The following is a 13,294-nucleotide window of genomic DNA, read 5'->3' as shown; positions in this document are numbered from 1 at the left end:
AAAAAATTTATTGCTCCCTTATCAGAAGAAATGAACTTCTTCCTGCCTTGCTCAGCCCTGAAGATGGTCAGGATTAAGAGAAAAAAGTTGGCAGGGACCAGAGAGAATCCTGTGTTTGAATGGAATTTATGCATCATGTATGAGATGTATGAATATTCAACAGGCTGTTGCTTTTAAGGGTAAATCCTCTGTTAATGTGGGCCCTTTTTTGGACTTATTTTGCCCAGAAGGAGGTACCCAGACTGTCCATAACTCTTTGGTTTTATTGTCTCATATTGTCCTAAATCCTAATTGTCCAAATTTTCATTACTCTAATTATATTACTATTTTTACAACCATATTATTACTATTAAACACTTAAAATTTTAAAAACGAGTGATTGGCATTTCCACAGAGACTACAGAAGAAACAGTCAGATGAGACCAGTAAAATCACATAAATGATTTTTCTTCTCTATCTCTGCCCATCAGCAAAAATTAAGCCCTTCCTTCAGAGACTTTTATACATATCTCCTACAATTGCTGCACTGAAGCAAAGGTGTGCCCTTCAATGCTTGGCAGCAATGCGAAGGAAACCAGGCTGGCTCCTCTCAGGCCATCTGAGCAAGCTGCACTGACCCTTTTATTTTAATTTTCAGTACACAACTCCAGAATCTGCCTGTGGAAAGGTGCATCTGAGGGAAAGGCGTTGACATGCCAAGGTACCAAGCTGCAGGGCTGATCCTAAACTCCAATTTTTGGGATAGAGAATTAAATGTTACTGTGGGGAGGTTACTGGATGTATTTCCCATGAGGCTGTCTAGTTTTCTTTTTAATTTTTTGGGGAAAGCAATCCAGGGTGCAATCCAAACATCTGAAAGCAGACACTGAGGTTGCCTATGTGTCTTGTGCCACTGGAGATGAATGCCCTGGGATGTCCCTCCTGGACCCTGGATGTCCTTCTAGAAGAGCATGGAGCTTCTCTCCATCCTGCTTTGCAGCCAAAACCTCAGGTGGTTTCCTCATCTACCTCAGGGATGGCACTGGGCATATTTGAGGAAAGTAAATTGCAATCCAAGCTTGGTGAGCAATCAAGGCACGGACAATAATGGGAGATGAGACATCAACTCTCCACAGAAACCTTCACCTGTGAGTCTGGTCCCAGTTTCTGTGTCTACCTGCACACCAGGAATGATTTCATTCCTTGTTTACCACGGATGAGAAAGGAAGCACTGATTAAGGTGTTCAGGGAAGGGGACTCAGGGATAGTCCACTGGAGATGAATGCCCTGGGATATCCCTTCTGGACCCTGGATGTCCTTCTAGAAGAGCATGGAGCTTCTCTCCATCCTGCTTTGCAGCCAAACCCTCAGGTGATTTCCTCATCCACCTTAGGGATGGCACTGGATGTATTTTAGAATTGCAATCCAAGCCTGGTGAGCAATCAAGGCTCTGTAGGCATGGACAGAAATGGGAGATGAGAAATCAACTCTCCACAGAAACCTTCACCTGTGAGTCTGGTCCCAGACTTTTTCTACCTGTACAACAGAAATTATTACATTCCTTGTCTACCACGGATGAGAAGGGAGCACTGATTAAGGTTTTCAGGGAAGGGGACTCAGGGAGGTGTTGGCAAGGGAAGTGATCAGATGCAATGGGAATTGTTCCCTTCTCCTGGGTGGCTTTCCCAGGAGAGCAGAAGCTCTTTGCCAGTATCTGCACCACTCCTTTGCCTAAATGCGGGCAAAACTGCAATCTGCCTGCATGCAGATACTACAGGGTGCTCTCCTGCCTCCCACATCCATCTGGATCCACCAGTGTGAGCTGCTTCAGTCTAGAAAAAACACCACTGTTTGAACAGCCCCTGACACTGAGGAGGCTGAAGCCCCTGACTGATGGGCTGGTGCATCATGAGGGATCTCAGACACATCAGTCTGCAAAGAGCCCAGGAGTGCTGCAGCTGTGTGGTGTCACTGGAAGTGAAGCACAGCATGATTTAATCCCAAATAATCCATTTTTTTGCAAGACAGAAGAGAGGGAGAGATGCAATATTTGGAAAATCCTGCACTTTGCTCCTTCTTTCTCTTTCTCATTATTCAGAAGGTGGTGAGGCTCTGGCACAGGGTGCCCAGAGAAGCTGTGGCTGCCCCTGGATCCCCAGAAGTGCCCAAGGCCGGGCTGGACAGGGCTTGGAGCAACCTGGGCTAGTGGAAGGTGTCCCTGCCCATGGCAGGAGGAATTTGATGGTATTTGGGATCCAACCCAAACTGACCTGTGGTTCTCTGATAATCTCTGAGCGAGGAACACACAGGAAACAAACCCTGAGATGTAAAGTCACTCTGCTTTGTTTCCCCAAATCCCCACAAGTCCTGGCTGGCTGCCAGCTGGACTCCACACTGCATCCTCACAGCTTTCCAGATAATTCCTATGGAATGAACCCTGGGAACAGAAAGAGCCCGTGGCTGAAAACCTTTTCTGGTGCAGTTTGGAAAGTGTCTCTGAGAGAACTTGGCTCCAAAGGCTGAGGATCAGAAGCTGGAAGCTGCTCTGAACCCAAGTCCTCTGCTCTCAGACCAGGACAAGGGGCAGCTGATGGCGCCACCACTGCTGTGTTTTCTCTGTGCCCCATGCCCTTCCAAATTGCCTTTCTGAGAACACAGCTGGGGAGGGAACACAGGCGTCAGGTCCCCTGCTGGGCACTCAGGTGAGAGGGCAGGAAACATCACCATTTCCAGCTTCTGCTCAAAACTGAGTGCCTGGATTTTGGGGTCAGTGCCCTCCGTGATCCCTGCCATTACTCATGAGCTGTTTCTCAGTGATTTGTGGAGCTGCTCTGAGGAAACTTGAGCTGGAAAACAGCCAGGGATGAGATGTGACACAAGCCCCCTGTGCTGGTGACATCCTCCCCTCAGCAGTGCCACATCATCCTCCTGCTGCAGGGGACACTCCTGTCCCTTTCCTGTCCTGCTGCCCCTCTTGCCTCTCCCACAAAGACACCCCCATTCCTCACTGTCTCTGTGCTATAAACCATCAGTTTTAGGCTTAGGATATGATTGTCCCCAGTTCCAAACAAGTTTCTTTTTTATCTTTTCCCCACCTCAATGCTTCCACCAAGGTCTTGCCCTGTCTCCTGGACTGAGCTCTGGCACAGCCCTTCCAACAAAGTCTGGGGCCAGATTCTTGTGCAGTGGGGGCTGTTCCCTGCTCAGTGTTTGCATAATTGAGCCTTTAATTGGAGATCTCTTGCAGGGCTGCCTTATGGCTAATTTTTTCCCCATCATGGACATTTTTTTGGAAGGTTTGCAGCTTTTTTTTTTGATTTCTCAGCACTTGCAGTCCTGCACTGCAAGAGCCTTGCAACGGAATGCAGCCAGGAGTCTTTTAATTCAGTTTATCAGACAGGGAAGCCCCTCTGATTTGCTCCAGCCTCTGACTCACTGGGGGAATTCCCATAAGATCCCATAAACCATGAGAAATAAAAAAACTCATGGACATAAGAGGAGCAAGTTTGATTCCAGGTCCTGAAACCAAGTGGCACCAACAATCCCATGTTCCTAGAGCTCCAGGCACACTTCTGGGGCAGATTTGTGTTGGAAAGAGCTGTCTGGGACCAGTCCTGTTGATCTTCCTTAACTGAATATCATCAATGTGCTCGCTGTGAACAACACGAAAGGCAGCATGGACTTGTCCAGGGCAGGGATTTCTCCCAGAAAATTTCTCCCTTGTAAATGTTTCTTTTTATTTTTTTTTCCTTTTTTTTCCCCAGCTACTGGAGGGGGTAAAAATAAAGGATGCATTTCAGAGGCCTTAATGACTGAGCAGTGAATTGCCTCGGGTTGGAAACTTCCCAGGAGGAGGAAATGCCCTCTCTTGATCAAGCTGGCAGTTGGTTCTCTGCCACCAGATCTGGTGGTTCTTGGGCTTGGCTCCAAAGGCATCAGCCACGAGCCCTCCTGGAGGAAGGCTATTCATTAGGAGCAGCTAAAAACCATCTCCTGTTCCAGCCACTCCAGTTAATCCATCCCTGGGCTGACCTCACCCATAAATTATGGTGCAGGGAGAAGTGCAGCCTTCTGTTTCCATGTGACAGCTTCACAGAGCACCAAACCAGAGAACACAGGGCAGGCAGAAGTAGAATCAGGGAATCACAGAGCCATTCAGGTTGGAAAAGCCCCCTAAGATCACAAAATCCAACCATTCCAAGTGCCACATCTGCATGGATTTTAAATCCCTCCAGGGGTCAGGATTCCACCACTGCCCAGGCAGCCTTTGCTGGTGCTGGACAACCCTTCCCATGAAGGAATTCTTCCTAAACAGCAGTGAAAAAATCCTAATCAGTGAACAAAGATGATTCACTGCAATCATAGAATCAATAGACCAAGTTATCCCATAAGGAATGATGGAAATAAATCTCCTGCTTTGTACCTGCAAGGATAGAGATCCCAAGAACCAAACTCTGTGTTTTACCTGTCATCTTTCACAGGTTTGTCCATCTCATGTTGTCTCACACTGAGCAGAACAACTTCAGCTTGTTACAGAGACACAGAATGGAAAATTTCACCTGATAGATAATGTCTGACACCAGAAACTGAGACTTTAACCCAGAAGGATCCCATAACATTAAAAGGTGCTATCAGCCTACCTAGAATACAGCACAGTAATCACGGCAGGTAAAACTCCTATTGATCCATCAGAAGATAATTCAGATTGCTTTCCCAAGGAAATACATTTGTTTTGCCAAATATAATAAAGCCATCAAATCCAGCTTAATATAGATGAATTTACTGTTATGTGGTTTATTCTGGTATTGCTTCCAAAACTCCTGTTGAAAGATTTTGTAACATTTTGCTCACTGAATCCCAGCAGTTTCAATTTTTTCAGGGTCTATTTTTTCCCTGTTTGTGGTACACTCCTTATAGCAACTGCCTCGAGATGCGTCAGGACTCTGCCGTATAAAAATGGACATTTGGCTTTAAATAGTTTTATTTGGTGGTGGAGGGGGTGGACTGGAAGCAGAATAATCCCTTACACAAGTCATGGAATATCTGGGTTCTGCTCCCAGTCACTGCATTGCTTTGGCCAGGCAGAAGAAGAACAGATGCTCAAAATTGGGTGTCCAAATCATTAACTGAAGTCCAGAATAAGGCATCTGTTATAACAGCAAAAACTGCTCTGAGCCCCTCTGTCCACCCCTGGCTTCCCACACAGGTAGGAAACACTTGGGCTCCAAATAATTGGTTTTGGCTGATTATTTCCAAACAAACATAGACTGTTTCCCTGTTTTTCTGCACCCTGGTGGCTTCTGCACTTGGGCACGTGGAGGGAATCAACACTGTTAGTGCTTTGGCTGCATGATTTACTCACAGGCTTGTTATCCATGTGCCTAATTGGAATCGTCTCCTGTGCCCCTCCTGCAGGATGGAAATATGCTTTCCCTGGAGGGAAACCCAGCTCCCAGGTTGTTTTTCCACAGAGTTTCTCCAGACAGACACAATCCCTGCAGGTGAATCCACTGTTCCCCCAGAGGGCTGCACATTCCCACAAATCCCTGAGCCTTTCCCACTGCACACATCCCTGCTGTCGTGCCCCAGGAATGACACTCTGGCAGGCTGCTACACAGCCCTGATGCTATTGTGTGGGAAAAAGAGAAGAAGAAATCACATTTGAGGGGTGCTGAAGCAAAAGCAAAATTTGTCAGGGAAAACAATGGATTTCCCTTCATTTTAATGCTTTAAGAATAGTCTTGAAATAGTTCAGGAATGGTTTGGGGCCGAGTGTTCTCTTCTTGGGAAAGGGAGATGGGCTGGAAGAGCCATCCATGCATCCATGCATCCATCATCCATCCATCCATCCCTCCATCCATCGTCCATCCATCCATCCATCCATCCCTCCATCCATCGTCCATCCATCCATCCATCCATCCCTCCATCCATCGTCCATCCATCCATCCATCCATCCCTCCATCCATCGTCCATCCATCCATCCATCCATCCCTCCATCCATCGTCCATCCATCCATCCATCCATCCCTCCATCCATCGTCCATCCATCCATCCATCCATCCCTCCATCCATCGTCCATCCATCCATCCATCCATCCCTCCATCCATCGTCCATCCATCCATCCATCCATCCCTCCATCCATCGTCCATCCATCCATCCATCCATCCCTCCATCCATCGTCCATCCATCCATCCATCCATCCCTCCATCCATCGTCCATCCATCCATCCATCCATCCCTCCATCCATCGTCCATCCATCCATCCATCCATCCCTCCATCCATCGTCCATCCATCCATCCATCCATCCATGCATCCATGCATCCATCATCCATCCATCCATCCATCCCCTATAATTTAATGAATTTATGGTAATTTTGGCATGAGCCCATTTAATGGGAACATCCTGTGGTGCGTCTTTCCTGGATGATGTTCAATAAATCCAGCCAGAGCTTGGTCCCAGCAGCTTTTGACACCAGCAGGGTCTTTGCTGGTGTTTTTAATCAATGGTTCCTGTGAAACAGGACCAACGGGGGACATGTGGCAGATGGCATGGTTCACCCCAACTGCTCTTGCTCCACTTTGATCTGATGCTCTGGGCCATAGATAATTATCCCAGAGCAATTTGCATTCCTTTCTCTACATCACTTCTGCCACTTCCACCCTAACTCAGAAAATTTCAGGAGATACAAGGAACTGCTCTGACAATCAAAGTAATTAAATGTACTTTTATCCTTCTGCTTTCAAATCACCTTTTTTTTTTTTAATCAGGTCCTCCTGTGCACAACAACACTACAGAAGTTTGGGCTTTTCCTAGGATTGTGTCTTGTGGTAGATTTTTAGTGTTTTCTGATGTCTAACCAGGAGCTGAGCTCACTCTGAACCTTCCTTCTGTGAGGGAGAGTATAGGAGTTTTCAGTCCTTCATCCATCTGTCCATTTTTATAGGAACTTGAGATATTAGAGCACTTTTAGCACTTTTTGAAGTGTGACTGGGGTTGATGATGGGCTCCATCCAGAGCAGAGTGACCAGGTCAGGAAAGGGGATGGGGCTTGGAGCCACCTGCTTTGGTGGAAGGTGTCCCTGCCCATGGCAGGGGGTGGAATGAGATGAACTTTCAGGTCCCTCCCAACCCAAACCATTCTATCACAAAAGAGTTCATCAGGTGGTGAGTTCATCACAGGCACAGAGTGATAACATAAACACTTTTCTTATTAAAAAACAATGCTAAATTGTTTCCTAGCATTGTAAAAAACAATGCTAAATTGTTCTACTCGTTTATCAGAGTAGAATTAGATTCTCAATTTCTACCAGAACATGGTCTCACACGAAACGTGCTTTCACAGTGTTTTCCCCATCATTTATTTTACAAGTGGCACTTCCTGAAGTTGAGCACAGCTCTGCAAAGTGCTTTGTGAAAGGGCTCCTGCCCTGTGTCAAACAGCAACTGAAAAGATATTTATATTTTGGCTTGAAGGAGACCTTTCAGAGCAGCTGCCTTTCCTTCAGGGTGCAGGTGGAAAAGCCAGTTCAGTGTTCTTCTGCATCATACCTGGGAATGAGCAGCAGCTTCCACTGCAACCCAGCAAGTCACCCACCCAAGGCAAAGGTTGGACTGTCAGTCTGGAGGGTTTTGTCCGTGCCCAGGGATCTCTTCAGGCATTCCTTGTCCATCCTGCTTGTGGATGGACAGGGAGAAGGGAGCCTTGGGTTGTGGCCTTCACCCTTGTGTGGCACTATCTAAGGTGTTTCCTCATTTCTCAATGCGCGTCCTTCTTTCTCACACCAGTCTTGATTTCTGACCAAATCTAAAGAATAACAAACATGGGAGCCCAGACTACACTATGCTTAAAAACCACAGACACTGAGGTACATAAATCACCATCCTGGGCACCAGCTAGGCCATCCTTGATCCCAAGGGATGGCTATCTCCTCCTAGATCCTCCTGATGGAGGTGCTGATGGAGAAGGTCTTGACCTCCACTGCTGGGATGGTCCTGTCTGAGAACTCACATTGAGATTCAGGTGCTCCCCAGCTGAAGAGTGATGGGAATCAGGCCTCCATCCCTCCTCCCACTCTTCCTTACATCCTCCTGGATCAGAAAGCAGGTACTATCTACCTGTAGGGGGTTCTGCTTCCCTGACCACCTGGCATAGGTGTCCAGCTATGCAAGGACAAACCCAGCGCCTGAATTTAACAGGATTTTCCATCAACAGAAGAGCCAGTGAAGCCTCTATAGAGCCACAGAATTGCTGAAGTTGAAGAAGCCCTCAGAGATCATCGAGTAAAAAATCCAGACAAGGATATATCCCACTTTTCTGCAAATACCTGCAGTGCAGACACTATCAGCTCATTAGTTGTGCCTGGTTGTTTTTGTAGTCATAGAATCACCACAGAATGGTTTGGTTGGGAGGGACCAGCAAATTCCACCTCTGCCATGGGCAGGGACAAATCCCACTATCCCAGGTTACTCCAGCCTGGCCTTGGACACTTAGAGATCCAGGGGCAGCCACAGCTTCTCTGGGCACCCTGTGCCAGGACTCACCATCCTCACAGGGAGGAATTTCTTCCCAATCTCCCATCTAACACTGCCCTCTGTCAGTCTAAAACCACTGCCCCTTGTCCTATCACTTTCTGCCCATATAAGAAGTTCTTCTGCCTCCTTTTATGAGCCTCCTTTAGGCACTGAGCTCTCCCTGGAGCCTTTTGCTCTCCATGTAAGCACTTCCAGCTCTCCCATCCTGGCTCCAGAGCAGAGCCCCAGCCCTTGGAACATCTCCATGGCTTGACACAACCAAAGGGAGATGAACTCTATGCTACTCTACTCTCAACCAGCCTTAAACTCCTGCCCCCACATCTCTGAGAAGTCTCCAGCTCAATTCTCTGGGCAGGTGTTTGCTCAGGGGGCAGGAACCCTGCCCCAAACCCCAGAAGCAGCTCCCAGCAGCCCAGGAGAGCTCCACTGCTCTCCACAGACAGGACCCAAACACAAACTACAAACGAGGATTTCATCTCGGCTTGAACAACCTGCTGCTAAAGATCCTCATTAGCCACAGGAGCTGTTAATTGTATTTAAACTGCTGTTGATAGCACCCTGTGCTCAGGGACTGTGATCACACATCCAAGAGGGAGTTAAATCACTCAGCTGATAAATAGACTGTGGTGGTGTCGGGGAGTTTGAGCTGATTTAAAGAAAAATCATTGTAGATTATTGGAGCATGGAGAAATGGCTGACAGCATTTGGCACACACATAATTTGAAAATTTTGATTATTTCAGTTTTTCAGCAGCAACGTGATGAATATTACCCCTGTGTAACAAATGTGGGAGCTACTCTGCAGAGTGGCAGGGATGTGTGCAGACTCAGAGACACCGAGCACGGAAGTTTCCGAGTGCTGAAGGACTTTAAAGTGGAGCTGAGAGTCTTTTGTCACTTGAAAAATTTAATTTTACTAAAAATTTTAATCAGGCATCAGTGAACAGTGTGACTCAATGATGACTTTCTGCAAATTCATGTCAAAGAGAGAAAAAAAGAAGTCAAAACATTTGGGTATTTTCCGAAGAAAAAAACCCACTTGTTCATTTCACTTTGATGCAATTTGAAGGCTCAATTTGAAATGTCTCTGAATTTTAATAAATTCCAATTTACTCTGAAGCTGAAACAATACATTGCTCTTCAATTGAAAGTTATTTTGTTTTTCATGGGAGTTTTACTTTCATTTAAAGTGCATATCAATATAATTTTCTGTTGGTCCCGAATTCTTTCACCTAATTTTGTCTTATGAAATAAAGAAAACCCATTCTATTTCACCACTTATAACCTTCTTTTTTAGCAGAATTGGCCACAGCATGTTTCAGTTTGTGGATTTACAGTAAAATTTCCTGATTTCTGCAAGTTTCAGACCTGTCTCCTGAGCTGCAAAATCCAAGATTAGAAGTTTCTGTTCCCTTCTTGACAGCATTGGACGATTCTCAGATTTGAATAGGAAATTGCCATTAATAAAGGGGAGGGAGGGGAAATCAGAGGCAGCATATTTTGTAGTCATAAAATAAATGAACTTTTGCTGTGTTTATATTATACATATAATATGGCAGGAAGTAAAGATCAAAGCTGTGTTTATAAAGGACTTGGCCAGTTGTGTGCTCGGAGGAAGCAAAGGGGTTCGTGGGAGGCATCTCAAGAATGAAGTTTGGATTTTTTAGCTGGTGAAAATCAGTGTGCCTCCTTCGACTTGTCTGATTTACATCAGCAGAGAAGCTGGCACAAGGGTCTCAAGGCAGAACAGATACGGTAAAACAAAATAAAATTATTTTTTCCTACTGAAAAGTATTTGCCTGAGATTCCTTCTCTACTTCAAAGTGCCAGGAGTGACTCAGAGGAACAGGATCCTGATTTCCAGCTTCATTAGCTGGAAGGTTGTCAGGTGGCTGGATCTAAACAATCTTTAAAGTCCCTTCCATCCCAAATCATTCAGTGATTTCGTGATTTTTAAGGTGCAAAGGTGCAAATGAGGTTTGGAGCTGGTTCCTGCCCTGGCTGGCCAAGGAAGGGAACATCAGAATGGGGCTGCTCAGAGAGCTCAGCCTTCAAGGACTGGCATCTCCCTGAGCCCCACAATTCCCAAACTCTTTATTTGCAGGTTACACCATCTCCCCTCCATTCCCCCAATACACCTGATCACTGAAAGGGAAACTGAGGCACGGCCAAATGGGATAATTCATCCCTGCTCTTGCAGGGAGAGGAGTTCAGTGCAGCCTTACTGCTCCCTGTCTGAGTTATACCATCAACTGCAACGCTCCCACGGGGTGAAAATTCCTGACAGCAATGATTTCATCCCCCTGGAGAGCTGAGCCAAACCCCCCAAGCACCACCCTCACCCACAGGAGGCACTGGAGCAAAGAGGCACCAGACAGCAGCATGGTGACAGCAGACACGCACAGCCCTGATCCACCACTCCAGGGACACCTCAGCTCTCCAGGCACCATGGATCCCAGGGGATTATCCCACTGGAGGGTGCCCCACAGCCCTGGGCTCCAGCTGTGCCTGGGGACACAGCCCAGGGAAACAGCCCCAGTGCTGGAGGGAGCTCAAAAACCTCCGCAGGTCAAACTCTGTCCTGCAGTCACGATGCTGTTCCCACTGACTTGAGAGGCAGCCCCGAGCAAGAGGATCTGAAAAACCCAGAGAAAAAGTGCAGCAGCCCCTGCTGTGATGAATGCTCCTCTGGCTGCAGGGCTGGTGGGACACAAGTCCCCCATGGGCTGTGGGACACGTGGGTCCCAGCTGGCAGATGGAATGACAGACCTCCCTGCTTTGCTGAGCTCTGTGCAAAGGCTGCTGCTGATGCTCAGGAATTATTTTAATCTCATTTTTCCCAGCTCCAGGTTCAGCTGCAGCATTCCAGAGGGTTAATCGGGTGCCCTGAGCTGGGTGCCTGCTGTCAGGGTGAGGAGCACCGGCTTCCCTGCACATCCTGGGTCCCTGGCGCTGGAAGGGGACGTTCACACACATCCCTGGTGGGCTCTGTGCCTGCTCAGCCTCCCCTGCACGCAGTGGGGAGCATCCTTTTCACAACTAACTTGCCAAAACTTCAGAGCACAACACGAGAGACAGCCCTAAATGAGCACATGGGGTGGTGGATCAGTCCTGGAAAACCACAAGGGATCCTCACCCTTCACCCCCATGGATAACACCCAGTCCTGCTCCAGGTCCCTGCACAACAACAGCAACCCGGGAAGTCAGGATTTACGCTTCAGGCTCTGACACACTCCTTGGGGGGATAAAACCTCACTCGTCTCCAACAGAGGTGGGAGCCCTGGACCCACAGGGGCATATCCAGGTACAGTTCCCAAACTGGGAGAACGAGGAGACAGCAAAACTGTTGTTGGAGACCCCTGTGCCATAGAAACAGCCTGTTTGAAGCAGAGCTGCTTCCTCCTTAGCCTAAACTTTGTTAGTTAAAATGCTGAATGCAGAATGAATTAATTAAAGCAATTATTATTTATAGCTGCTATTTTATTCATTTGCTATCTACTCTGATTGATTATATGACTTTGCTTAATAAATATTGAATAAGTGTTAATTAATTGAATTAATTCATCGCTGGTTTATTCACCTATCAGTCACCTCTCCCTCATTTCTATGCATGAGCTGTGTCCTGAAAAGTTTGTCCCAAGGAGCAGGTCCCCAGGGGCTCAGCCCCAGGCATGGGACAGGGTCACTTACCAAAGGGCAGGATGAAGAAGAAGGGGAACCAGCAGAGGATGAAAACACCCACGACGATGGCGAGAGTCTTGGCTGCTTTTTTCTCCCGGGAGAACTTGAGGAGCCTCACGGAGAGGGAGCTCCTGAAGTTGTGGCCCTTGCTCCGGGTGCTGGAGAGGGGCTCCTCCAGCACGCTGCGGCAGTGGATGCGCAGCACCACCTCCATGGACTTGTTCCTCTCCTTCTTGACCCCTGCCTCCAGGCTCCGGGTGGTCCGCCTGGCCACCACGTAAATCCTGAAGTACATCACCAGGATGACCATGAGGGGCAGGTAGAAGGAGAAGAGGGAGGAGAAGAGGGCATAGCCCGGCTCCTCCGTGATGCTGCAGATGCTCTCGTCCGGCGGCGGCGGCTCCTTCCAGCCCAGCAGTGGCCCGATGGAGATGACCATGGAGGAGAGCCAGACCACCACGAGGATGACTCCTGCCTTCCTCTCGGTCATGATGGTGGGGTACTTGAGGGAGTACTTGACGCCGATGTACCTGTCCACGGAGATGATGCACAGGCTCATGATGGAGGCAGAGCAGCAGAGCACGTCCACCGCTGCCCAGATGTTGCAGAAGATGCGCCCGAACACCCAGAAGCCCAACACCTCCAGGGTGGCCGAGAAGGGCAGCACGGTGGTGCTCAGCAGCAGGTCGGCGATGGCCAGGTTGACGATGAAGTAGTTGGTGACAGTCTGCAGGTGCCGGTTGCAAGCCACCGAGAGGATGACCAGTATGTTCCCCACGATGGCCGAGAGGATGAAGACGGCCAGGAACACCCCGACTCCCACTGCCTGCACATCCAAGGCGAAAGTCAGCGTGGTGCCGTTGCCCTCGGGGGTCTCCTCCCCTTGCAGCCCCCAGGACCGGTTGGCAGCGCTCTGGCTGCCTTGTCCCGTCCGGTTCCCACTCAAGCTGCCATTGCTCAGCTCGGGGAAAGTCATTGTAGAGAAAGTCCGGGCTCCATTGAGGGCGAGGAGAAAGCGGTGCCGAGGCGCAGCTCCCCCAGCATCATCCCCGGCTGGCAGCCCCCGCCAAGACGCGCTCCGCACCTCGCTCCCCCGGCCGGGG

General features: G+C 48.4%; 1 protein-coding gene across 1 annotated transcript in view; it reads right to left on the bottom strand.

The window, feature by feature from the left end:
• The window catches only part of ADRA1D (adrenoceptor alpha 1D), a 42,010-nt gene extending 28,723 nt beyond the window's left edge, over positions 1-13,287 (bottom strand). Inside the window, exon 1 of the mRNA XM_005427748.2 lies at positions 12,201-13,287. Coding sequence (XP_005427805.1) covers positions 12,201-13,167 — 967 coding nt within the window. The 5' untranslated portion in view covers positions 13,168-13,287. The remainder of the gene's footprint in view (positions 1-12,200) is intronic.
• Positions 13,288-13,294: the final 7 nt, after the last annotated feature.

The sequence above is a fragment of the Geospiza fortis genome, unplaced genomic scaffold, assembly GCF_000277835.1.
Source record: "Geospiza fortis unplaced genomic scaffold, GeoFor_1.0 scaffold180, whole genome shotgun sequence".
NCBI classification, from domain to species: domain Eukaryota; kingdom Metazoa; phylum Chordata; class Aves; order Passeriformes; family Thraupidae; genus Geospiza; species Geospiza fortis.
The sequence above is the reverse complement of the archived record's forward strand: the minus strand, read 5'-3'. Positions and strand labels throughout refer to the sequence as shown.